We start from the raw sequence: 27,235 nt of genomic DNA, 5'->3' as shown, positions 1-27,235 counted from the left end.
TATTTCTTCGAATAAACGCTGTGGCGTTTATTACACAATGATCATTTTTGGTGCAGCGTTTATTCGAGGGCGGCGTTTAATTAGTAAGACATATTTAGAGAATTGCAGTTGCAGTGCGGCCATAGACAAACAAATAATAGACAAGGAGGTCAAACACAAAGCCTAGTATAAAATTTAACCGCGCGTGTCTACATTGTGTAGAAATCTGAAGCAGCATGCCGAAACGTTCTTACACTTCCAGCTTTCAAACACAAACCTGTGCAGAAAGCTCTCACCAGCAGCAACATATCGGTAGCACGCGAACTTGGGGTTGATGAAAGGCGAATTCGCCAATGGTGAAGTCAGCTACCTCGCTATATTGTAGGCTACATTTACATTTACAAGGATTAAAAATTGGATATGAAGATGAAATCTGACACAGTTTCAGTGTTAAACTAACAAAATAATTGCTGTCTGTCTTCTATATGGGCTGTGGAAATAATTTAGAAAAATTATAGCTTGCAACATATTGAAAAAAATAACTGAACTAGTTCATTTTTTTTGGAGCTGTGAACTTAGTTCAAAATCTTGAATTATGAACTATGAACTGAACCAGTTCATTTTAAAATGTGTGAACTATGAACTGAACTAGTTCATGTAGAAAGTGAACTTTCCCAACACTGGTTAAATCTTTAACTGGCATGTGGCATCAGAAGTACATGCCACTGGCAGGAGGCGGGACATGCCAGTGAGCCGCCAATCAGCAGCATTGACCATTGACAGCCAATTGCAGGAACGAATACTGAGCGAGAAGTGTCCTCTCCCTTTCGCCTTACTTCCGTATTGAGTTCGAGTTGAACTGACTTTTTTGTATACTTGAATTTTGTTGATCCATAGGTATCTGTTTCATGTTTTGCTAAATTTTTGTAGTCATTGTTATCTTTTGTTTGGCATGTTGGGGACCATTTCTCAATGGTTTTATTCTTTAATGAATGTTTGTTTATTAATTACTTATTTTTCAAGCAATAACTCAATTAAAATTACAAAGAGGGAAATTCGCAACTTTTTATCGCAACTTTCACTTGCTCCCGCAATTTCATCGCAACAAACACCTAAAAAACACAGCAACTTTCCTCGAAACTTTTTGGAAAAGCTCCCGCGAAATCAGGAATTTTAGCCCACAATCATCACAAAAAAGGCCTGCGAAATCCTGGGGGGACTGACTTGTGTCTGCCAGTGCTTCGAGGGAATTATAATACACTTGTGATTTACTGGAGTAATAAATACTATGTTTTAATTTAACCAATTAAATAACCGTTTTCAGATTATTTTGGTGCGGCATTTAGTCGAGGGGGGCGTTTATTACACAATGTTCATTTTTGGTGCGGCGTTTATTCGAGGGCGGCAATTATTCGAGGCTGGCGTTTAATCGAAGAAATACGGTACATTACAGACTTACTTTTGTTTTCGAAGTGTGTTACACAACGGAATGCTGTACTGCCATTGTTCGCGTATCAAGTGCGGCATTTATTCCAGTGCGGTTTATACTCAGATTTACAAACAAAAATCTCCCATTCCATTTTCTCATAAAAAATGAGAAAAATACATACAATAAACAATAAACAGTGCGTGCTATACAATCATGCCAACCTACTGACATCAAACACCAGTCAAACTGACAGGGATGAGGTATAACTCTACATAGCCCAGTCCCACCTTGGCAACGTCTCTGAGGTTGAAGATGTAGTGATACTTGGCTGGGGTGGGCAACATGTGCTGGCACATCTCGCTGTACACAGCAATGGACGCCGACACCAAAGACCCTCTGCATTTACGCACCTCTTTGGAAAAGTCCCTCAGCCCAAAGTATTGGCCCAACTGAACCTGGAAGGAAACAGCATATGAAATCTGTCTCAAACCCCGGACCTACACCCCTCACTACCCTACATTCTAGGGCACTCCCAGATCGCCAGACAGACACAAACAATCCAAATCTAGCCAACGCCCTGATGGTGGACAAGTGGTTTGATTCCTGGCCATGAGACAGTGCTGAGGAGGTCAATGCGAACAGCCTCACCTGGAAGATGTGCTGCATGCTGCTGGTGGACGGCTGGGGCAGTGCCAGCACGGAGAAGTGCCTGAGGAGACGAGGGCTGAGGTCCTGGCGCCCACATCCTGGAGGGCCACACGCGGCGCACAGAGTCACGTTTTGGATGCCCTACTCGGAGAGAGAGGTAGAAGGAGAGAGGGGGGTGAGTGAAAGAGTGAGGGGTTGGGGGGAGAGAGAAGCAAGAGGGGGGCAGGGAAAAATGGTGAGAGAGAGGGAGTAGGGAGGAAGGGGAGGAGAATGGGAGAGAGAGGAGGAAGTGGGACAGGGTAGGGTTGGGCGGGGTGGGGTGGGAGGGGAAAAGAGAGAAGGGGTGGAGAGGGGGAAGAGAAAGAGAGAGCAGGAAAAGAGGAGGGGGCATATGTCAACATTGAAGTCGGCTTAGGAAACTGTATCAAAGTGCTGAGTAAAGTACCTTCCAGGTTAAGGTCTTTGTATCATACAGTCCTTGGAGCTCAATGAATTGTCGAATTAATTCCATAGAAGGTTGGGCACCGTAGCTGTCTAGCATTGGCATATTCAGGTCATCAACAAAGAGCAAAACTTTATTCTTCCCTTTCTTGACAAGGTTCTGTAGCAGGTGAGCTTGTAAACCGGTGGTGCTGGTCCGAGCAGTACATTGAACACTTCTTGTCAAGATCCTGGAGGACTCTGGGTGCTGGCTTGGATTTTTAATTTTACTCAAAACTCCCAACAAGAAGTCTAAAAAAATACAAATAAAGAAAATATGAAATAAAATACAATGTGACTGACCTTTTTTCCTCGTTAGGAGGGTGACAGATGCTCATCTTCTTCTGAATCTTACTTTGTGAGTCGCCAGTGACGGATTTCTCAACATCTCCACCATAACCAGCTGTCAGCAAGGTTACATCTTCCAAAAGGCTGTGGGACAAAAAATTAAACATACTAATCTCTCTTCATGACACGTCAGGGCATGTTACACAGTAATAATAATATATACCATTTACATATTATCATATAAGATGATAATCCTCTAACAGTGTACCTAGCTGACTTGGCTTGGTTGTGTAGAAATACTTTTCCAAGAATGGTCCCACGCTTGGACATGTCTCTGCCATCCTTTTGTAATTGTTTGAGAACACTTTGGATAATCATTGTTTTTCCAACACCAGAATCCCCTGAGAGTAAATGATGTGTTTTCAATCAATTCAAAACCCACAGAACAATCGCCCAACATATATTTTTCCATATGAGAAAGTCACCTGTAAGAAGAACTGGTTGTTTGTTGAGCAAAAGTAAGCTCATTATAAAAGAGTAGCGTACAGTGTCAAGACTGCATATCAGTTCAGATTTTTGACAGTTGGCATCTGTAACTTTGGACTTTCCAGTCCCTCTGCTTATTGCTGTTTCAGAACCGGAAGACATGTTTAGTCCTGGGGAAGCAAGCACCATCATTCATAAAGATAGTATTTGATTGATGGACAGACGAATGGACGGAGGAAACAGACAGTCAGAACAGGTAGATAGATAGATCTTGGTTCTCTGTAACCTTACAATAGTAAAGCAGGTTGCAGGTGGAAGAGTTAGGGTTAAGGACAACAGACCTTTGCGAATCAGACTCTCATTGGAGGGAACCAGGTCATCCCAGGGGACAAAAGCCCCCGTCTGCAGATCCACAAAGAAGCTGAAGATTCCCCGATTCCCGGCCGGAAGAGTCACACCTGTGAAAAGATGGAGGGGGTAAAGAAGCAGAGATAATATAGATAACCCAGAGAGATAATAAAGATAAACCAAAAGACATAACGAAGATAACAATTGGAGATAATAAATTAAAAAATTAGAAATAATAAAGGTAACCCAAAGAGAGATACAAAACATATGATAGAGATAATCCAGAGATAATCAGGGAGACAATAAAGATAACACGTAGAGATATTATCCTTAACCCATAGATAATAAAGACAATCAAGAGAAATAACAGATAACAAGTCGATATATAAGGATACCGCAGAGAGATATTAACATAAAAAATACAAAATATATAAAAAAACACAAGAGATAATAAAGGCTATTATAAAGAGAGAATCTTTTCCAGCATTTGATACCTATACGATCTACTCACTGCAAGGTGTTGCTCCCTCAAATAACTGCTGGATCAGGGTTTTAAAGGCCTTTCCAACCTTTAAAATAGGATCGCTTTTGTCTTTAAGTGTTACTGAGGAATCATCTAAGTCATCGATGTGGTTCAGAACTCCTCCAACTGCCCAGACATAGGCAAAGACAAACAGCTTCCCAAGAAGCACTGTCAGCTTTTCAGGGTATTTCTCTAGAAACCACTTCTCTTTCCTGTGGACCATAGGAGATACAGCAGAGTTCACATATGACACCCCTGAACTATTGTAAATTGCTTGAGATGAAAGCTTCTGCTAAATCACCCTTTCTCAATCCTGGTCCTCGCGACCCCCTACACTACCCTCTTCCAACACATTTGGTTCGAATGAATGGTTCGTTATCAAGCTTAGTAGAAGCCCGATAATAACCCATTTGAATCTAAAGCATGCAGGGCATGGGGTCGTGAGCAGTGCTAAATGATTACATGTGAACGTAGAAATGTTATGTGAACTAGAGAGGTCAGACAGAGAATTTACCTCCATGTTCTCAAATCATCAACGCTTTCTGAAGAGAAGTCATTTTGGTTCTCTGAACTCTTCCCAATTTCTTCTTCAGACTCAGAATCAAGGGTTTGCCCAGAAAAACCTACAAAATGTACAGATATTGTAGTTGTTTAGTTGTGTTCATGGATATGGACAGACAAACAAAACCGAAAACTCATAGAAGTCACTAGGTAACCATAGCACACATGCCTAGTCCTTGTATGTATAATGCTTTTGGAGTTTTCTCCTACCAAGTCCTCCATTAGTCTGCATAAAGTTGATGAAACCTCCCAGAATGCTACACAGGGTCATAACTATAGAGATCTCAGGGAGGGAGAGACTGAGCTTTTTCTGGTGCTTCTTGATGAAGAGCAGGCCCTGCGTCACGCTGTGGTTGAAGAGCCTCAGGAGGTAGGCCCTTGCCTCCCTGCTGACCTGCCTGGGCAGCTGGGACAGCCAGCGAACGACGTACGGCTTCCAACCCAGATCCACGGGGTCCTTGACAACAGATAAGCCATTCATAAAGCCTTTAGAATCTCTCTCAGAAACAAGTGGTGCTTGTTTCCATCAGACTGAGTGCACACAAAGGTTTGGGTTCCATTCTACATACATGTACATAATTAGTAACAAAAACCCTGTTTTTGTTAGTATTCTTATTATTATTTTCCCCTCTTCTCCATGAAATGGCTCAATATCTCAAAAAGTACTCGACCCAATTTTTTCAAATTTGGCCCAATATAACAACAGGTCACTCACTACACTGACCGCTATTGGTCCACATACGCCCATAGGTGGCGCTATAAGCCACGCCCAAAGTCTACGTGATTTCCCCTGCGCCCCATTTCTCCAAAATGCCTGAAAATTGGTATACATGTCTTATTTCTCATGGGGAACAAAAAAGCCTCAAGGACCCATAAGGTCCGCCATGATAGATTTTGCTGTACTGTCCAAATTTGGTACAACCTTCAAAACCATTCTCCTCATGAACCACAGACCCAATCGACTTGAAATGTGTTACAGATGTGTAGAATGCATGTCTTTATATAGGGTGAAATGTAATAAGAAATGCAATACAAAATGGCTGAATCTAACAACGCTTACCACTAGGGTTGGGTACCGAAACCCGGTTCCACTATGCAACCTGTAGGATTCGGACCGGATTAGAACGTAAATTTCGGTTCCACTTAATGTGTTGACTGAAATATTTAACATTTATTCATTTAGCAGATGCTTTTATCCAAAGCGACTTCCAGGAGAGAGATTTACAAAAGTGCATAGGTCACTGATTATAACAACGAGATAGCCCCAAACATTGCGGGTAGCCAAAACATGAAGCATACATTGTGAAAAAACAAATAGGTGCCAAAGAGAAGAACCATAAGAGCATGTAGTTAAACAAGTTACAATTAAACATGAACCTTAAAGGTCACATGACATGCTGTTGTTTTTGGATGCTTTTATATACGCCTTAGTGGTCCCCTAATACTGTATCTGAAGTCTCTTTCCCAAAATTCAGCCTTGGTGCAGAATTACTGTGTCTGTTGCTTTAAATGCTAACGGGGCTACGTTGCATCTTACAGCAACGTAGCCCCGTTGCTGTAAGATGCTTTGAATTTGCCCATTCTCATCTGATCCCCCTGGTTTGCAGAGGTGCACACTCATAGTCATTTCAATGAGGGGAAAGGCGGATATTGCGCGCGCCATAACACCAACAGCAGAACGGTTATCCAAATAACAAAGAAGTGTACAACACTCGCGTTACAGTGTGTGTATTAACACACATACTTGATGCTATCTACCTTTACATTAGCGACAGTAACTGAGCTGTTAGCTGCAGAGCTCATTTTACAGCCACATTCTGAAGGTGACATTCTGACATGATGAAGGGTAGCAAGATAGGTAACCATATACAGTAAAGCAACAAAATGAGCGTTAGTTGACTCACTTATCCGAGGTTTGTAGCCGGACCAAGGAGAGTACTGATCCAGAATTTAATTTTAGACGGTCAGCAAGGCCAGCTTTGTATTGGCCCAAGTTGAGGAAACAGTCATGGCTGAAATGTTTGGCGCAGACATACAAAACTTTGGGAGGTTGTGTCGCCGCATTTCCAGAGAAAATTAAATTAAGACACTGGTTCTTCAGAGGCTCGGATGAAGGAACTGTAAAAATACTTTTGTTTGCATTTGTACATCCAAACACTGAGCAACTGTTATGCTTTGTTCGTTTGCAAGCCATGATGTCTCTCGAGGACAAAACGATATCGCACTGGCATGGTCGTAGCTCAGATTCTCATGGGCGGGCCAGAGAAAGGGGAGGTAACCTTCCTCCTTGTGACGTCACAAGGAGAGGATTTTCAAAACCGAGCATTTGAGCTTTCATTTTCTCAAAGGCGGAGAAGAATACCCTGGTTTACACCTATCAAAATTTCTAGCCACTGGGGGACCAAAAGCAGACTAGAGGAACTCATATTAATGTTAAATAACCTCTTAAGGTGACGTTTTCATGTCATGGGACCTTTAAGAAGTGCAAGAGTGTACCTGTAGGAAAGCAAGCAACAATAATATAGTTCACAGCGAGTACAAGAAGTTAAATCAGCTACAACTAACCAACAAGAGCAACAAGTCCCTCAATAAGAGTCATTGTGTTCCTGGAGGAAACTAACATCAGGTCCAGCAAGTCATTCCTCAGTACCGTTGTACTCCTGGAACAAGTGCGTCTTTAGCCTTTTCTTGAAGGTGGGGAGACAGTCAGTGTCTCTGATGGAGGTGGGGAGGTGATTCCACCATTGGGGGGCCAGACAGGAGAAAAGCTTGGGTTGGGACCGGGCGCTCTTGAGAAGTGGGACCACCAGACGGTTGTCAGAAGAAGACCGTAGGTGGCGGATGGGGGTGTAAGGCTGGAGGAGGGTCTTGAATCTGATACGGGCCGTGATGGGAAGCCAGTGGAGGGAGATGAGGAGCGGGGTAACATGGGAGCGTCTGGGTAGATTGAAGACCAGGCGGGCTGCTGCGTTCTGAATCCTCTGGAGAGGTGCAGTAGTCAAACTTGGAGAGGACAAGTGCTTGGACTAGCAGCTGGGTGGAATGCTCAGACAGGTATCTCCTGATCTTCCGGATGTTGTAGAGGGTGAATCTACACGACCAGGAGAATGCAGCAATGTGGGCTGTGAGGGAGAGCTTGTCATCCATGGTAACCCCGAGGTTCTTGGCATAGGATGAAGGGGTCATCATCGCAGATCCCAGGGTGATTGAGAGATCGTGGGAGATGGAGGGTTTGGCCGGGATGATGAGAAGTTCTGTTTTGGCGAGGTTCAGCTGGAGGTGGTGCTTGGTCATCGAGGCGGAGATTGGTTCAAGTCAGGTGGTGTACAGGGAGAAGAGGAGGGGTCCAAGAACAGAGCCCTGTGGGACACCAGTGGAGAGCTGGCGGGGGGCTGACACTCTGCCTCCCCAGGTGAGATCCACTGAAGTCCAGTGCCAGAGATGCCTGCTAAGAGCTGTGTCTTTAGACGTAGGCTCTTAAACTTGGCGGAATAACGCTTAGCCTATTATGTGAAATAAAAAGTAAAAAATACATTGGATGAAATTAAACACATTAGGTAGGCTATCCTTGATAAAAACGAAAGACACACATGGATAAATATTGCATATTAACTTGGAACCGGAATCCTATAGGATACGGTGTGCCACCACACAAATGCAAAAATAAATGATTACGCTACATAGCTACTGGTAAAACATTTATTTGATTTTCTATATATATATATATAAAAAGTTCTTTCGATTAAAAATCGTGTGCTCCCAAGAATCGATTTGAATCGAATCGCGAGCTACCAAAAGATTCCCACCCCTAGTTCCAAACTTTGTGAGCATTTGTTTTAGTTAGTTATATCATTTATATGTTTACTTGTCCCACGAACAAAATGCCCAGATATATAACAGACACTAACTAGAGAGGGTACAATTTCTGGGGAAATTGTAGGGTGTGCTTGCTTGCTTCGGTTGCACAGGGGTCCGTTTTTGAATGACATTTTTACAACTGATATATCTGTATATTTTATATTAAAATGCATACTTATTATTTATAAAGATTACATAGATTTAAAAGCATTTTTTTTGTGCTGCTCATTTACAACTGAAAATACGAGTGAAGTGTAGAATTAAATATGATGTCTTCTCATTTCCCCTGCAAGAGGCAGCCTCATAGCTGAATCAAAACGAATAAATTTGGCGGTGTAAAAATTGACCTAATCTCTATGACTTAAACGTCCTTTTAAGTTTTCCCTTCTCGTGATATTTTTAGGCATTTAGCCTACTCATATTGCATTCATTCATTAATAAAGAACCCCCTTTGAAGATTATTCTACGACGTTACCGGCAGTAGAAGATGGAATCGCGATTCAAACAGTACCATCTGCTAACTGAAAATATGCCCCCAAAAACGTAAATAAGCTTGACATTTATTTAATGGAAAATCGCTCATTCATAAAAAGCTCACTGGTAGCGATCATTGTCAGTAACAACGCAAAATGCGATATAGCCCTGTGTGGAGAAGCTGCCCCGGTAAATTGTACTACTACGGTACAGTACTAGACTACTGCTGTGTTCGTCTCGGTAGCGATTGCGTTGGTTGAATTGGATTTAACGTTCCGTTGTACGGTTTAGGCTGAAATTAATTATTTTCATGAACAGATTGACAAAGTTTAGGCTGTGGCAATGAAGTTCAGGTTAGTAGTTAGATAGACTTTTGATTTAAGTAAGGGGAGTGCCGAACATGTTCTGTCGCCGTTTGACTTCCTACAGCTGTGTAGATGTTTTTGTAGTGTCTCGCGTAGGCTACAGCGTTGCAGTGATACACTGGATTGAAACCACAGGTAATTATAATTTCACTCACAAATCGTTTACTTGTAATCTAATGTCATAATAAATCCTACAACGAAAATGTATATGTGAGGAATGTTTATTTTAACGATTGAAAACAGATAACGCTACATCATAGACCACTGTAGTATGTGTTGCCCGGGCAACACAGGCTAATGTCATGATGCTAATACTTCAGTGAAATAGTAGACTACTGTTTCCGAATGTAGATGTACTTCCTTAATAATATCAGCTTATACTGTACATTACACATCACAATTGTGTGTCATATCACAAAGTAAAATGAGTAAATAGTTATCACCCTGGCCTCTTTGCTTGTGGCGTTTCTGCAGCTGCCTTGCAGTAAAGCTATAGTTAGCCTAGCTATCCCCCAAGTTAACAGATGCGAAACGAATGTTCTGCCAAAGGTAGTCACGCGTGTTTTCGTGACGTTAGTAACGTCAGTGACTGTGGCTAGCAAATTAGCCACCGTTAGCTTCACTTTTCGCCACAAAAACTTAACTTAAGCCCAAACCATGCAACGGAACGTAAATTCCAATACAAGCAACTCAATCGCTACCAAGACGAAACTTTTGACACCTACGTTGTCTATGTAGGCCAAATATTGACTGAGTTTTAGGGGGGCAAAAAGAAAAAAAAAAATAATAATAATAATATATATGTGAGAGAACAAAGGTTGTGCTCTCGCCGAAGGCTTGAGCACACCCAATGAGGACAATTTCTGGTGTGTGTTCCAGTATCTCATACCATGTAGACCATGGCACAGCGGCTGATCGTGGCAGGGCTTGCTTGGCAGAGGGTGTCCACTTCGAAGAGGAATCGGATTCCTGCGGGCAAACAGATTCTCTCCCCATTCACCAGACACAAGGTTCGGTTGTCATCCAAAACCATGTTCAAGTTCTCCACCCACAGAACGTCCACCGGCCCGTCCATGACTACCCAACGCCAGTGGCTGACCGCGGCATTGTCTGAAGAGCAGAGGAGAAAGACGTCACTCGGGTGGTGGTGACGTGTCTGGAAGGGTGTCAGAGGTGGCCTGCCTCAAAGCTCACTGTACCTGGGCAGGGTGGCTGGCTGTCAGGCTGGCTTGTGGCGGAGGAATAAGCGGAGCCATTCATAACACCCTGAAACAGAAGGCAATTTAAAATGGGATGAGAAGCTTCTTACTGGAACACATTACCGTACACAACCTAACAAACAACAAATTCGAAATAACACTCTACATAAATATCTATATCATATTTGTAGTTTATTACTAATTGATTACTTTTAGTAATGAATATCTGAAATTGAGTTGATTATAAGAATACATCACACATTTATACATTAATAAACAACATGTTCTATAAATCACATTGAATCCTGTCTTACAGAAGAGAAGCAGGAGTTGATGGAGGTCCTGCTCTCTTGCTGGAACAGCTCCTTGGCGTAGGCCCTCACAGCAGACGCCACCAGGCCATCTGACCACTCCATGGTGCTGGGGTCCACCTGGCCATATAGCTCTCCCAAGCTGACACACTTGGGGTTAATGGTGAAGCTCTCCACGTGAACCCGGGTGTTTTGAGGCATCTAAGTGTTTCGAATACAGTTGATCACTTTTACATCAATCAAGGTATGTGTCTGCTTTGTCTTTCCATTACAATTGATTGTACCATATTTTTCGGAAATAAAATCACTGCTTGTACCCCGATTTTACAGTTTTCTTGTGGTTGCACGGCTTAGATTTCGAAGCGGCGTATAGCCCGGTTTTAGAACAAAAAAGTGGCTTTGTCCCAAGATCTCTACCGATCGTGCAGCTAATTGAATGCTCAACACTGGAGCAGGGGCCTATTGAAAGAGGAATTATTTACTGTGTCATGTCAGTTACACTATCAGGGCTTGGAAAAGTACTTAAAAAAAAGGACTTGCTAAAGTAGGCAAATGGCTAGTAGAACATAACATTTCATAATAATTTCAGTAAATCAAACAGCTGCAAGACCCAGTGAAATGTTATACAGCTAGCAAACCAACGTTAGCTAGCATCGCTATCTCCCATTCCGGTGGGGTGCGGTTTATAGAAAATGCGGCTTGTTTTCCGAAAAATACGGTATTCAGTTTATGCAAATATACTCACAGTATATTAGTCATGTGTATCTCGAAGAGGTAGGGAGTGTGGTGCACCTGCATGAAAAGGTTGTTCCTCCTCTGAGGTTCAGATGGCGCTGGCAGAAGGAGAAGAGCATGCTGCAGGATGAGTCTAGCTGTGGTCTTCCCTCCTCCTGTAGGGCCCACCAACATCACCCCTCCTCTGGCCTGACACACAAACACAGTCTGTTTACATGCTGCAAACAGACTGTCATTCAACGGAGAGGGAAATAACTACTTTTAATCAAATTCTGACCAAAATCTGACTGTACAGCTGTGTGATTTTCTCTGCCTGGTTTGGCCACTCCACGAATCCCAGCATTTCTGTCGCCCTAGCGATTGCCATCTGGGAAAGAGATATCAGCAGAAAAACAACCTTAGCATAAAATACCCTTATGACATCATCATCACACCAATGATCTGATGTGAATTTGACACGTACCTCTAGACAAGGATAAACCGTTTTGGGATAAATGATTCCAGGAAAGAGGTCGTCCATGATGCTTTGGAACAGAGGAACATCCTCAGATATGAGCTTAGGTAAATTAGAATCTTGTAACGTCCGGATAAGGATGTGACTTTCTTCTTCCGACTGCATAACCTGCCTGTGGAATCACACACAGACACAGACACACAGACACACACAGGGTTAGACAGACCTTTTTAACAAAATGTTTGTCAATACATTAATCATTTATTGATTATTTAAGATTATTTTACCTGGTAACAAGGTGAAATTGCAATGATTTACTTACAACATGGCTGCTTGTCTCCTCCTCTGAACAGCGAGAACTAAAACTGACTTAATTGCTCTCATTCCAAAATCGTAATGATCCTAGTATAGAAACAGATGACATGCAAACAAGGCATACTGAAAAAATAATAATAAAAAATTCTATTATGTAACAATGTATTTATTTAGCACACCGTTTTATCCATAGCTACAGAGGGACTTGAACCTGCAACCTCTAAACTAAAACCTCTAAAACTCTACCACTGAGCTAGACTTTCTTCCACTCCAACACACAGAACAGTTCAGGTGAGTACCTGCTGAGACAGCTGCTTGCTGGCCAGCCTGTACAGATTCACAATTTTCCTGGAAAGGGATTTGGCTGACTGGAATCCTCCGGAAAACAGAATGATTTCGGCGATGAGATCAAAGTCAGGCACCATCATCGCGACGGGCCGAAAGAGGGATTTGAGATTGTCTGGTAGATCAACACGACCCACACAGCTGTAAGAGAAGATATGTTGGATGAATACTGTGGTCTGTGGCTGTGAGGGCTTTATGTTTTAAAGATTGGAGAAAGATTGGATACACGTGTAGAACCTTACCCCGGATTCATGGTGATAAAGAATCCGCATGACTCATTCAAACGGATATCTCTTCCCTCGAAAACAAACCTAGTGGTTGCATGGCAGAGTGAAAGTCTTCGTTCAAAATGAAAAGGCATGAGTGTGTGCCTTTGAGTGTGTATATGTGTAATGGGTGGGTTATATTGATGTGTTATGACTCGGTGGTCAACTAATGCAGAATTAAATTGGCGCATTCACAAACAATTCCTTGCAACACCAAATAACATACACACCGCAAACTGTGACTGTGCTTGGCAGCCTGGATGGCCTGCAGCTGGGCAGCGATCACCGACAGCACCTCCACGTTGATGAAGTTGAACTCGTCAAAGCAACACCAGCAGCCTGATTGCACCATGCCGGACAACAGCTTTCCCATCATCTGCAAGTCAAGACGCAAACCGGTATCATTCAGTTTTGTGCTCTTAAGCAAGAATTCTTTTTACCAGTGAATTGTGTTGCGGAGCATGATTGTCTGATTTTTTTTGTGCTGCACAATTTGTTTTAATCCATGGATTTTAAATGCTCATTATATAATACTTATGGTGAGAAAAGTCAACCCTTTATGGACTAGCATATCTGGGGAGGAGGATGAGATGGCGTACTTAAGCATAGCAACATAATGTTGCGTTCTGGTTACCTTAAAATGGTAGTCATGGTTACCTTATGATCCAGACTATCGAAGCAGTTCATCACCAGACAGAACTTCCCCAGAGCCTGAAAGCACAGAATAATTATTTAGAACCATGTAAACCCTGACTGGAGAGTTGAAATGAGAGATTACTCGTAATGAGAGCCCAGTGACCAGTCTAACCCTGACCCTGACCCTAACTGATGCTGCTCCCAGGTCCTACCTTGGCCAGGTCTTTCACCGTCTCTGTTTTGCCAGTCCCAGAGGGCCCGGCTGGAGCACCCCCCAGATGCAGGCTGATGGCCCCGGTCAGGGTGAGCCAGCAGCGGTCAGTGAGCGGGGTGATGACCAGCCGTGGAGAGCAGCCCAGGTACTCATACCCATAGATGAAGGAGGCCTTGGCATGAATCACGTAACACACAGAGGTGCTGTCATGCCAGTCATAGTGTAATTGCCTGTAACAGAACAGCTAAAGTAGGCAAACCACATAAAATCTCATCAATTAAAATCAATTAAGATTTGCTAAGCCCTATACATGACCAACTTTGTATAAAAATAGCGCACAGGAAACAAACTTAGGGAAATACAAGCACGTTGACACAGCAACCATATTATCAAAAATGAATGGAGAGGAAGGGACAGGAAGAGACACAAAAAGACAGGAAAGAACATGAAAATGACACACTCTGGACCAGGAAGGGATTGACCTTGACCACTCAAAGTCCTGGGAGCTGCTGATCCTGAGCTGGATGAGATGGCTGAGGATGTCCCTGCAGTGGACCAGGGTGGTGAGCAGGGCCTCCACCGTGACCTGCTGGTGGAAGGGCAGGGGCTGGGACACCAGGTCGGCCAGCTCCTCCACACTCTGGCCCAGAGGCTGTGCCACCACCTTTACCAGCCTCTCCTGCACGTTGTCCCCACTGCCGAAGCAGGCCACACAGTCCTTGGTGAACATGATCTGGGTCTGTGGACGGGCCAGATATGGGGCAGTCAGGACCCGGTATGAGACGACTTTGGGTTTTTAGACTTTGTATAGTTCAAACTTTCCGAGATTCACTTTTGAGTTACTTACGACTGTGAGGATGACCTGGCCAGGGTGCGAGAGCACCCACTTCTTAAAGTCCTTTGCGTTCCAGTCAGTAACCCCCATCTTTAAGTGCCTGAAAGGTTTTCAAAGAACAGGAACAGTCAAACAGTTACAGCCTCGATATAAAAAACAACCTTGTGAATGTTCACAAACACTATGGAAATCCTCAGGTAGGCCACTGACCTCTTCACAGTGTTGTACACCGCTGTTTCCACGTAACCCATCCACTGTTCCACGGGCCCACGTATATGGACATTTCTAATAGGTTTAATAAAACTATTATTTTTACATTGGGTTTCAGGGAACAAATTAAAAATAATTACTTAGGGGGCTAATTTTACCTACGTCGGTAACATTAATACGATATATTGTTATGATTATTTACTACTTGCTTTGGCATGGCCACAATTTCACCCTCTGCTGACTGGACTGATACAACTACACTGTGAACTGAAGCTTGTTCTTGGATGTCCAGATGGTGTATGTTGCTGAAACATTTTGCCAGGTGAGGCTGTAATGAAATGAAAGAATGGATTCAATTAACGGTGGGGGTTTTAACTGAGAGGTTAACTTGGATAGTGGGGGTTTAACTGAGGTTAACCTGGATAGTGGGGGTTTAACTGATGTTAACCTGGATAGTGTGGGTTTAACTGAGGTTAACCTGGATAGTGTGGGTTTAACTGAGGTTAACCTGGATAGTGGGGGTTTAACTGAGGTTAAGCTGGATAGTGGGGGTTTAACTGAGGTTAACCTGGATAGTGGGGGTTAAACTGAGGTTAATCTGGATAGTGGGGGTTTAACTGAGGTTAACCTGGATAGTGGGGGTTAAACTGAGAGGTTAACCTGGATGGCGTCTGGGTTTTTGCTCTGGGAGAGAACATCAAGCAACTCCTCGTTGCTCAGAAAGTAGAATCTGGGGAAAACCATTCTTTTGGATTCAAGGTAATCCTGTGGAAACAAACGTATTGAAATTTAAGAAGCAATCTCCAGGAAGAAGGCATACAACTGAGGATGACCAATGAGGACGCGGCACGGATGTGTTCACCTCCAGGCACTTGTGTATCCTCTCCAGATGCACGTTGCTGGTCTGCAGCACTTCCAGCACCCCGGGGGCAGTGGCAGCACGCAGAGCATTGGGCCTGTCCTCGGTCCTCTGCATCATCTCCCTCCAGGACTTATCCACCTGGAAGAACACCCTGGCCTCTGACGGAAGCTGCCTGTTGAGGAGAGATGCTCATAAACCCTGGCATAGTCTCAGACAGATATGTCTAGAGATAGAGAGATACAAAGAAAGATACATATAGAGATAGACGAATGGACAGACAGACAAGATACTTAATTTGTCCCCTAGAAGAAATTGCAGCGTTACAGCAGTTCTGTACAAATCAGTTCCACACAAATAAACCACAGCAGTGAATCAAACCGTGGTAAGAATCTAGTCAACTCACTTCTGAATTCCCCCAGCTGAGAAGATGGGCTCCAGATACAACCATTTCTTCTGGCAGGTGACCCACTCTTGCAGGGTGTGGGAGAACTGGTTCAGTTTACGCTCCCACTCCTCAATCAGTTGCTGCAGGAGTAAACTAAATCATTACACGCACACACACACACACAAACACACAGACCCCCATAAATACACACTCAAATACACACAGTGACAGACACAAACACACAGACACCCACAGATACACACAGACACACACCAACATGTGCACACTCTTCATCCATTTTCCCTTTTTACAACTGCCCTTATTTTGAATAACTGTGAGACCACAAGCACACCAAAAACAACGCAACGCAGCTGTAAAGTCTAATCCCTAAACCCCTGAGGTACCTTGATGGGCCCTGCATAGGGGGAGGCCTTGACGCTCATAATGGTGGTCTGACTCTCTTCCAACTGGGCCATCACCTCATCAGCGGAGGCAATGATCTTGACCGTGGACGTGTCTAGCTGGTGGGTGACCAGTCGGAAGTCCGTGCCCCTCCACAACTCAACGACTCGGTGCAGAATCCCTTCCAGCGTGGCCTCGTTCGTGGCGGTGATGGAGATGTCTCCGATGAAACCACTGAACTGAAGAATCTGTGTATCAAGTGAGGAGTATAGTCCTAATAGTTAAAGTCACCCACAAGACCAACATCCACCTAAATGGTTTTTCAGGTCAAACAGTACTGTACGTAACAAAAAAGGTTATCAAGAAACAAATATTTGTGCCCATAACACTAACATGAAGAACATGAAGGTGAATACTAATACTAATACTATACTTCAAAATAAATGTACTCTACTTTTAAATCCAGCAGGTTCCCAAGAGTGAAGTTTTCCTCTTTAATGAAACACCGCCCGATATTGCTCTGAATATCTGCCCAGTGTCTTGGACAAAGGTAAGGATTTCTCAGTGCTACAATGACGGGAAGGCAAAGCTTGAAGTCCATAACCTTCAGTTTCAGGGTGGGAACTATATCATTTTCAGGTAAACCTGAGGAAAGAGAACAAGTAGTCTGTTGAATGGATTCTGATTCATTTTGAGGATATTATTCAGTCAAACCTCTAGTTTCACGGATACACAAAAACAATTAATGTATTGATTAACAAAATAACTATAGCCATACATAACAAATTGGAACTCTAAACCCAAACTACAGACAGATCTACAGACCTTTCTCAAGCATGTAAATGCTCTGCACAAACCGGCTGACGTCACTCTGCAGTTCGTCCACGTTGAGTAGCTCGAAGGTGGTGGTCCTCCACAGGAAGTGCTGCCTGTCCCATTCGTCCTGCATGTCCCACAGCAGCTGGAGCAGGCTGAGGGCACAGTCCACTTCCGAGAGCTCAGCCTCCAACGCAGCGGTGTGGTGGCCCCTTGGCTGCTTCATGCGCATCACAGCCTTCGATGAGTAAGAGTTGCTCAGGAGCTCCCCATAGCTGGTGTAGCTGTGAGCTTTGTTGGAGAAGAACATGGCCTCACCCGACAGGGTTTGGAGGATGTTTTTTGCCACTTTTGCAGGTGTGCTAGAGCAAAGGAGGATGGGATTGTTAACCTGAGAGATAGAGGGAGAGAGAGAGGGAGAGAGAGAGAGGAGGGGGAGATTCAAAAAAGTGAGAGAGAAAGATAAAAGCTTGAGATTTGTGAGGGAGATATCTGCCATATGGGAATTCAAAATTACATTTATATGTACTGACACTAGGGCTGCAACAACGAATCGATAACATTATTAAGAGTTGGCAACGAATTTCATTATCGATTCGTTGTGTCCCGCGACTATTACGCCACTCAATAAGTTGCGGAGATGTTTACCGAGGTGAAGTTAGTTTCATATTCGACATTTGACATTCGTCTCACATTCAGAAGACGCTACTTTGCAGCGTCGAGTTAGGGACCGGGTGAAAATTACCCATACAATTTTGAAAAATTATGACTTTTATAATGATATTATGACTATAAAACCTCAAACAAACAGTAGAGTATTCCAACAATGTCTGGTATACTTCCACAGCCTTTACTTTTTCAATAATGTTTTTAAAAGAATGATAGAAAATCGCTAATCTCTGAAAATAGCATGAAATCTTCACTAATCTCAATATCTTTTTCAAACTTGTGTCAATAAATCTCAAATATACACCAGATTATTCTAATAATGTCTGACCTACTTCAACACCCTTTACTTTTCCAATAACTTTTTAAATAAAATTCCAATTAATCACTAATCTATGAAAATAGCATGAAATCCACGCTAATCTCAATATCTTTTTCAAACTTGTTTCAAAAAATCTCAAATACACACCATATTATTCTAATAATGTCTGGCCTACTTCCACACCCTTTACTTTTTCAATAAGACTTTTTTTTAAATGATAGAAAATCACTAATCTCTGAAAATAGCATAAAATCCTTGCTAATCTCAATATCTTTTTCAAACTTGTGTCAACAAATCTCAAATATACACCATATTTTTCTAATAATGTCTGGCCTACTTCCACACCCTTTACTTTTTCAATAAAGTTTAAAAAAATGATAGATAATCGCTAATCTCTGAAAAAAAGCATTAAATCTTCACTAATCTCAATAACTTTTTCAGACTTGTGTCAAAAAATCTCAAATATATACCATATTATTCTAATAATATCTGGCCTACTTCCACACCCTTTACATTTTCAATAAAGGTTTTAAAAAATGATAGAAAATCGCTAATCTCTGAAAATAGCATGAAATCCTCACTAATCTCAATAACCTTTTCAAACTTGTGTCAAAAAATCTCGAATATATACCAGATTATTCTAATAATGTCTGACCTACTTCCACACCATTTACATTTTCAATAAAGTTTTAAAAATAAAGATAGAAAATTGCTAATCTCTGAAAATAGCATGAGATCCTCACTAATCTTAATAACGTTTTCGTTGGAGGTGTGAGTTGAATATCTCGTGAACAGGGGCCTCCTCCAAACGGTCCCATCTCACCCGCACTACTCGCTTGGGTTTACCAGGTCTGTCCAGAGTCTTCCCCCACCCCGTCCCAACTCACCACAACATGGTGATAAGTTGAAAACTCCAAAACATACCTCAGATCCGACGACATGATTACAATATCAATCATCAACCTTCGACCTAGGGTGCTCTGGTACCACACACACTTATGAGCATCCTTATGTTCGACCATGGTGTTTATAATAGATAATCCATGACTAGCACAGAAATACAACAACAAACACCCATTCGGGTTCAGATCAGGGAGGCCTTTCCTCCCAATCATGCCTCTCCGGGTGTCCCTGTCATTTTCCACGTACTCGTTGAAGTCTCACAGCAGCACTATGGAGTCCCCCACCGGGGCCCTAAAAAGGCAAAATACTCCGATCTTCTGTTCGGTCCAAATGCACAGACAACAGTCCGAATTTTCCCCCCCAAAACCCATAGGCGTAGGGAGGCGACCCTCTCGTCCACCAGGGTCGCCTCCCGCCTCCTCCAACTCCAACAAATGCATCAGGTTACTGAGCAATCATGTATACAGTTTATCTTCCCTGAAACATACTTCATTTTCTAATCTAGGGTGGCTGGTGCTGTCTTGCCGTTTAGGGCTACATCAAAAACTCTTTAGTTGGCTTAACTACTGCACTAAATCACACTTGACTGGTGGGGGCCTCACCCATACTGTTATTGTAACTGTTATTTGTCGCTTTGCATTCTCTAATTATACTTTCTTCTCTCTGTTGCCCATCTAACCTCTCCTGTGGTGTGGGTGGGTTGAGCTGTCAACATCGGCCTGGTTGCTGGTGTGATAATTTTGGACCTAGTCCCCAAGTGGACTTTGGTCTCCTATGACGGACCACACAGAGTTCCTGGTCCCTTCCTGTCCATCTCCCTGGCTGTCCTCTGATGCATTTGGTGGAAAGCATATTGGTGCAAATACCCGTTGGTTATACTGTCACAATCAAACCACAGACTAGCTCCTGGTTGACCTGCAGCTGTGTGACAAGTTTGAAAAAGTTATTGAGATTAATGAGGATTTCATGCTATTTTCAGAGATTAGCAATTTTCTATCATTATTTTTAAAACTTTATTGAAAATGTAAAGGGTGTGGAAGTAGGTCAGACATTATTAGAATAATCTTGTGTATATTTGAGATTTTTTAACACAAGTCTGAAAAAGTTATTGAGATTAGTGAAGATTTCATGCTATTTTCAGAGATTAGCGATTGATTTGAATGTTGTTAAAAAGTTTATTGAAAATGTAAAGGGTGTGGAAGTAGGCCAGACATTATTAAAATAATCTGGTATATATTTGATATTTTTTTACTTAAATCTGAAAAGGTTATTGAGATTAGTGAAGATTTAATGCTTTTTTCAGAGATTAGCGATTTTCTATCATTATTTTAAAAAGATTATTGAAAATGTAAAGGGTGTGGAAGTATACCAGACATTATTAGAATAATCTGGTGTATATTTGAGATTTTTTGACACAAGTTTGAAAAAAGTTATTGAGATTAGTGAGGATTTCATGCTATTTTCGGAGATTAGCGATTTTATATCATTTAAAAAAAAGCTTTATTGAAAATATAAAGACTGTGGAAGTAGGTCAGACATTATTAGAATAATCAGGTGTATATTTTAGATTTTTTGACACAAGTTTGAAAAAGTTATTGAGATTAGTGAGGATTTCGTGCTATTTTCAGAGATTAGCGATTTTCTATCATTATTTATTAACTTTATTGACAAAGTAAAGGGTGTGGAAGTAGGTCAGACATTATTAGAATAATATTGTGTATATTTGAGATTTTTTGACACAAATCTGAAAAAGTTATTGATATTAGTGAAGATTTCATGTTATTTTCAGAGATTAGCGATTTATTTGAATGTTGTTAAAACCTTTATTGAAAATGTAAAGGGTGTGGAAGTAGGTCAGACATTATTAGAATAATCTGGTGTATATTTGATATTTTTTGACACAAGTCTGAAAAAATTATTGAGATTAGTGTAATTTAATGATTTTCTATCATTATTTTAAAAAGATTATTGAAAATATAAAGACTGTGGAAGTAGGTCAGACATTATTAGAATAATCTGGTGTATATTTGAGATTTTTTGACACAAATCTGAAAAGGATATTGAGATTAGTGAGGATTTCGTGCTATTTTCAGAGATTAGCGATTATCTATCTTTTTTTTTTACTTTATTGAAAAAGTAAAGGGTGTGGAAGTAGCTCAGACATTATTAGAATAATCTGGTGTATATTTGAGATTTTTTGACACAAGTCTGAAAAAGTTATTGAGATTAGTGAAGATCTCATGTTATTTTCAGAAATTAGCGATTGATTTGAATGTTGTTAAAACCTTTATTGAAAATGTAAAGGGTGTTGAAGTAGGCCAGACATTGTTGGAATACTCTGCTGTTCGTTTGAGGTTTTATATTCATAAAAATATTATAAAAGTCACAATTTTTCTTAATTGTATGGGTAGTTTTTACCCGGTCCCTAACGCGACGCTGCAAAGTAGCGTATTCCGAATGTGAGACGAATTTCGATTGTCGAATATGAAACTAACTTCACCTCGCTGAGATGTTTGACTATAAAATCTTTTTTTGAGTTGAGCGCGGACAGAGCAAAGCAAAAACAAAAAGGAGCGGAGGTAGAGGACAGACTATCGGAGAGACCCATGTTCTAAAACACATGGCGGAGGCAGAGAAATCAGTACGACCCAAGTCATCCAAGGTGTGGGAGCATTTCACACTAAACTAGAGGGTACAATTTAGCTGCTGCAATTCCCACATAACAGAAGTGTAGTAGCCTAGTTAGCTAGCTCTACAATTTAATGGGGCTAGGTCTGAATCTAGGAGTTAAATAAGTATTTAGCTGGTCGGCTCCATGACACCGAACTTTCAAAAACGTAATTTCAGCCTAAACCGTGCAACGGAACGCAAATCCCTATACAATCAACGCAATCGGGACCAAGACGAACATTTTGAAAATAATAATAATAAATATGAGAGAGAACAATAGTTTTTTTTTACAGATTATTAAAATAATCGTAGTTGCAGCCCCAACTGACACTCAGTTAAAAAAAAAAAAACGGACAAAAACCATTAAGATCAGCGAAAACCCACCTTCTTTTTTACCAGAACAAGATCATATCGAAGCTGATTCAGCTGTTTGCTTACATCAGCACTGAATTTAAAAACGTTGTCATCCCTCTTGGTTTCACATATCATGACAGCAGATTTTAGATGCTGGAAGCTGGGGACAAGGTGTTGGTACAAGGCAAGCTCCTCAGGGGAGATGGAAATTTTATATTCTTTAAAGATGCAATAGAGCTGAATCAGAAACTGATATTGTCTCACTAGGGACGGCATTTGAACACATATCCGACTGAGAATAGTTAGATGTTCAACAAACTCCTCCACAGTCACAAGGTCCTTGTCCAGCTTCTTCACAACTCCTCTGATCACCTGACCCAGTTGAGGCGGTGGGAGAGATAGGTGGGGGAGAAATTGTATCGTCAAAACCACAACACAACGTTAACACCCACAAATTTACTGGGAATGCGGGAACGTTCACTACAAGCCAAGTGCTGCTGAACAACCACAGAGATAGAAATGAAACACACCTCCATCAGCTCCAGGTTCTTCCTCTTGGCTACAGCAGGTAGGGTGTGATGTATGGAGGTGAGGAGGGCCTCGGGATAGAGGAGACAGTTTCTCTGGTACTGTTTGCAGCTGACCAGCATCATGTTGACTCTCGTTTCCGTCTCCATGTTCTCCATGAGGCGGACATTCTCTGTGTGCATGGCCAGGAGAGCTCTGATGTCCTGGCTAGACCACTTCTCCCCAGCTAAGAAGGCGTTGATGTCCGTCAACATGGCTGCGTCCACCATCCCGCAGAACTTCTCAGTCTTCTGGCAGTGCTTCTCCACTCCATCCACTCCTTTCTGGACCATCCTGAGAATTCTGGACAGCTTTCAGCAGTAAAGATCACAGAAGACGAATTACCACAATGAAGAGAAGGCAAAATATCTCCCTCAGATAACGTGGAAATGGCCCCGCCATGAGGTCAGCGTTTACGTCAGATTGGTATGTCCCATCGGTTCCCAGCAGTAGCTCCAGCTCAGGCCATGGTCTGACATTCTGAGCGCTCTCCTTGTCGAGGTTGTCATCCACGGAGAGTTTACGATCAAAAACAGGACACGAGCGCAAAGCGAGGAGTCTCGGATCTTGGTTGAAAGATGTTTGATTGGCTAAGTGACAGTGATAGAGAAGAAGATAATGTCATAGAATGTTACATGTGGGTGTAAGTGAGGATCAAATCACTAACCCAAAAGGCTAAAGACGCACTTGTTCCGGGAGTACAACGGTACTTTGGAATGATTTGCTGGACCTGATGTTAGTTTCCTCCAGGAAAACAATGATTCTTGTTGAGGGACTTGTTGCTCTTGTTGGTTAGTTGTAACTGATTGAACTTATTGTACTTGCTGTGAATTATATTATTGTTGCTTGCTTTCCTACAGGTATACTCTTGCACTTTTGAGGTTCATGTTGTTTAATTGTAACTTGTTTAACTACATGCTCTTATGTTTCTTCCCATTGGCACTTATTTGCTTTTCACAATGTATGCTTCATGTTTTGGCTACCCACAATGTTTTTGGGACTATCTCATTGTTTATGATCATTGACCTATGCACTTTTGTAAAGCTCTCTCTTGGAAGTCGCTTTGAATAAAAGCATCTGCTAAATGAATAAATGTAAATGTAAATCTTGCATCCAGGAACCTGAACACTTACGGTCCCTTTAGACCCGTGGTTCTCACACTGTGGAGCGTGAACCCTATTTTATGACAGGCTTGAGGGAGTTTAGAACAGAACTACATTGCTATAGGAAGAGAATGCAAGTGTAGAAGTAGGAGGGACCTTAAAAGTTTTTCTGTTTTCAAAGGTGGGCCTGACTGAAACAGGCTGAGAACCACCGATGTAGACCAAGCAGGAGTCATCCCATATCTGGGAACTGTATCTCTGCATCTTCAACTACAGCACAACATCTAGCACTTACCAATTACTTGCTCGAATGTCTGTAACACCATTTGAATTTGCTGTTCAAAGTCATCAGGGCTGGGGTGAATGCACAATTTGGCACTCTTGCTTGATGACCTAGGGGAAAGAAACCAGCAAGCACATTTTAATCTATTTTGAGGAGGAAAACAAGTACAGGACACAGTATGCAATTGTAACTACCGCCGTGGAGCCATATTCTCCTCATGTATAGCCTGTTTACTGTCCTCTGTATCTGAAAAGAGAAAGACATTCTACTCATATCATCATAAAGTGCAAAAAGCAATGTGGGATTTGAGCTTGTCAAACATTTTTGCCAGTGAAACTGACTAAATATTTGAGAATTGTGATTTACAAGGCACAGGTAGTGTGATGTACTGTACCTTCAGTGGTTTCTGGACTCTGCCTTGTGGTAGGTGAGGATGACACAGTTTCTGTGAGTTCTTTACACTCAGGTACCATTACTGAGAGCAGGACGTTCACTATAAACACAGCCTTGATCTCTGTCTTTGCCATGTCCTTCTTCTTGATATCAGGTTCTATCTAGTGTAGGAATTAAAAAGTAATACAAGGCATTCAAAGACAAGTATGTCTGAAATACTATATAGGTTAATTAAAGTAATGCTTTTGTGTGTGTGTGTACGCGCGTGTGTGTGTGTGTGCATGCGTGCAGGCTGACAATACAGCAGAATAATTACAAGCTGACATACCGTCTTGACTGACAGTGTTTGGTCTTTGAGAGTTGAACTTGGTTTAAGGACATTGTCTCTGCATTGAATACACACATTTCCACATTAGATACCATCTTTCCTCAAATGTATTGCTTACTTACTAATTCGAATTTTTCCTTAAAATATTCATTTTTACTTTGTCTCATGTCCCTTCTGACACTCCCCACCGCCGCTGTAAGACGCTTGCAGAAATGACAGCAAGAGACAAGCGGCCGTTTTCACTAAGTGACAGAGCAGCTCTTCGAACATCCTGTCCACCAGGTTGAGGAGACGCCCAAAGCGCCTCAGGAGGCTTCTCCACTCGCCCACCTCGCAATACAGCGGCCTTCTAGCTGAAGCCGAGGCCAAGGGGAGAAACAGTCGCTCTGCACCCTGCTTTTCTGCTGCCTACAAAAGGAACGGTGGAAGAATCAAAACAAAAACCTGTTATAAACCTACCAGTGGACCATCTGAGACGGGAATGAGTGAGAGGGAGACGGAGAGAGACAGAGAGAGAGAGAGACGGAGAGAGAGAGAGAGAGAGAAAGATAGAGAGAGAGGTGTCAGGACACTTAAACAGGAGACAAAAGTACCATGTCATAACAATTTAGTGTAGGACCACCTACCTTCATGCAAGCTGACAGAATCAAACTGGCGACTCGGTCATGAAGACAATGCAGCTGTTTCAATGCGACAGCACACTGCTGCGTCTGCACCTCACAGAACTCCGGCAAGGAATATGTGACTGATCTATCTAACTATCAGGAACAACAACAAAAAGGTATTGAGAGATGGATTTCAATTGATGGCATAATATTAACATAGCAGTTTGTTTTCAGTAATCTACCTTGGTTAGAACAATGGAACTTCCTGGATCCTTGTGTCTTGTATTTTCTTTAGCCATCTCAAAGAGACTCTTGATTTCAACTAGGCATCTCAAGAAGACCTCGTCAACAATGAACAGATCTTTACACAGCACATCCCTAGGGCAAAGGTCAATTTTAAACCTTTGAATAATTTGTATGCAACTAAGATGTACAACAAAATATTAGTACACAAGAAGCTCAGATAACACTATTCCTAAACAAGATCAACTTTACCTAGCTAGAAATAAAATATAATGTCGAGGAAACATAAAACACTCACTTTGATTTTGTAAACTTTGAATGGCACACAGTGACCTTCCAGATGGTAAAAGCTTTCCAAATCCTGCAGAAACAAGACAATGAGCTTAATTGTATTATTTAAACAGTATACTATGACTAAGTTTAACTGTAATGAAATAAATGCTCAACCACACAAACCTGAATTTTTTAAAGAACGGTAACTTGAATATCTTATTGAACAATTTCCTCTCAGACAGCCAATCCATCACTGGTATGATTTCATTACTCCTATCCTCCAGGACAGAGACCTCAAAAGTAAAGCCAATAAGAGAAAATATAAGAATGTGTATAAGGTAACATCATTTTACATATTTATTTATCTTATTTTCTTACTCCCATCAAAAATTCTAATTACCTTAAAAATGCTTGAGGCGCTGACGGTCCAGTACTGAAGATTCTGTTTTGCTGTTTGGACAGAGACGACTTGAAGGTCATATGGGTTGCTCTGGATACTGGTGTCATGTCTGAGTCTCTTTAGACAGTATATATATTCTCCTGTATCCTCAGCTGGCTCTGTTGTTTCCCTCTAATGGAATTACAATGAGCAAATGACAAAAACTTACCATCAATGAGTGATTTGAATTCAGTGTTAATCTGGGCTCACTCGGTGGTCTTGTGTAACGTACATCTATTCATAAAACAGACCTGTGGATTCATGTTTGGTTTGACTGCTCTCATGATTCTCCTGTCAGGTATCTCCGTGCTCCAACCCAGCTTTTTTCTCAGTCGAATGATGTGATTTATAACACAATCATTTTCAGGCTCTGAAAGAACGTAAATGTTTTGTCATACACTACCTTGTAAAAACCAAACTATGTCCTGTCAGAGATTCAGATATCAGTTGGCTAATTGTGGTATCATACAGTGACAGTGTCCCCACCAATGTTGAAGTGACACCTGAACCTGGTCTGGACCTACCTTTAGAATCATAAAGGACATTGTTCACTCTCTTGCCTCTGTAATTCCATGTGGTGGGAACAGATGTCTCATTAACCTTTTTCATTGGCCTAGGTGCAAAAGTGTTTGCACAGGCTGGCTCTTTCTTTCTTTGATTTG

The 27,235-nt window shown here is 41.9% G+C and overlaps 1 protein-coding gene across 1 annotated transcript in view; it reads right to left on the bottom strand.

Moving 5' to 3' along the window:
- LOC134026609 (dynein axonemal heavy chain 6-like) overlaps window positions 1-27,182 on the bottom strand; it is a 46,014-nt gene extending 18,832 nt beyond the window's left edge. Inside the window, exons 1-41 of the mRNA XM_062469504.1 lie at window positions 27,098-27,182; window positions 26,825-26,943; window positions 26,535-26,705; window positions 25,640-25,771; window positions 25,257-25,421; window positions 24,687-24,846; window positions 23,324-23,496; window positions 22,870-23,217; window positions 22,370-22,711; window positions 19,337-19,392; window positions 17,434-17,786; window positions 17,063-17,253; window positions 16,611-16,856; window positions 16,225-16,346; window positions 15,822-15,993; window positions 15,620-15,724; window positions 15,169-15,287; window positions 14,960-15,034; window positions 14,762-14,849; window positions 14,397-14,653; window positions 13,913-14,144; window positions 13,722-13,775; window positions 13,295-13,440; window positions 13,041-13,109; window positions 12,753-12,939; window positions 12,464-12,540; window positions 12,148-12,310; window positions 11,962-12,051; window positions 11,742-11,873; window positions 10,993-11,150; window positions 10,329-10,533; window positions 4,953-5,199; window positions 4,696-4,804; window positions 4,170-4,393; window positions 3,652-3,768; window positions 3,310-3,450; window positions 3,093-3,225; window positions 2,840-2,968; window positions 2,502-2,748; window positions 2,057-2,197; window positions 1,696-1,863 (exon numbers count right to left, since the gene is read on the bottom strand). Of these exons, the coding sequence (XP_062325488.1) occupies window positions 1,696-1,863; window positions 2,057-2,197; window positions 2,502-2,748; window positions 2,840-2,968; window positions 3,093-3,225; window positions 3,310-3,450; window positions 3,652-3,768; window positions 4,170-4,393; window positions 4,696-4,804; window positions 4,953-5,199; window positions 10,329-10,533; window positions 10,993-11,150; window positions 11,742-11,873; window positions 11,962-12,051; window positions 12,148-12,310; window positions 12,464-12,540; window positions 12,753-12,939; window positions 13,041-13,109; window positions 13,295-13,440; window positions 13,722-13,775; window positions 13,913-14,144; window positions 14,397-14,653; window positions 14,762-14,849; window positions 14,960-15,034; window positions 15,169-15,287; window positions 15,620-15,724; window positions 15,822-15,993; window positions 16,225-16,346; window positions 16,611-16,856; window positions 17,063-17,253; window positions 17,434-17,786; window positions 19,337-19,392; window positions 22,370-22,711; window positions 22,870-23,217; window positions 23,324-23,496; window positions 24,687-24,846; window positions 25,257-25,421; window positions 25,640-25,771; window positions 26,535-26,705; window positions 26,825-26,943; window positions 27,098-27,182 (6,648 nt within the window). The remainder of the gene's footprint in view (window positions 1-1,695; window positions 1,864-2,056; window positions 2,198-2,501; window positions 2,749-2,839; window positions 2,969-3,092; window positions 3,226-3,309; window positions 3,451-3,651; window positions 3,769-4,169; window positions 4,394-4,695; window positions 4,805-4,952; window positions 5,200-10,328; window positions 10,534-10,992; window positions 11,151-11,741; window positions 11,874-11,961; window positions 12,052-12,147; window positions 12,311-12,463; window positions 12,541-12,752; window positions 12,940-13,040; window positions 13,110-13,294; window positions 13,441-13,721; window positions 13,776-13,912; window positions 14,145-14,396; window positions 14,654-14,761; window positions 14,850-14,959; window positions 15,035-15,168; window positions 15,288-15,619; window positions 15,725-15,821; window positions 15,994-16,224; window positions 16,347-16,610; window positions 16,857-17,062; window positions 17,254-17,433; window positions 17,787-19,336; window positions 19,393-22,369; window positions 22,712-22,869; window positions 23,218-23,323; window positions 23,497-24,686; window positions 24,847-25,256; window positions 25,422-25,639; window positions 25,772-26,534; window positions 26,706-26,824; window positions 26,944-27,097) is intronic.
- Between the last annotated feature and the right edge of the window lie 53 nt (window positions 27,183-27,235).

Source organism: Osmerus eperlanus, chromosome 9 (genome assembly GCF_963692335.1).
Source record: "Osmerus eperlanus chromosome 9, fOsmEpe2.1, whole genome shotgun sequence".
Taxonomy (NCBI): domain Eukaryota; kingdom Metazoa; phylum Chordata; class Actinopteri; order Osmeriformes; family Osmeridae; genus Osmerus; species Osmerus eperlanus.
This window is presented reverse-complemented; position numbering and strand designations above follow the sequence as displayed.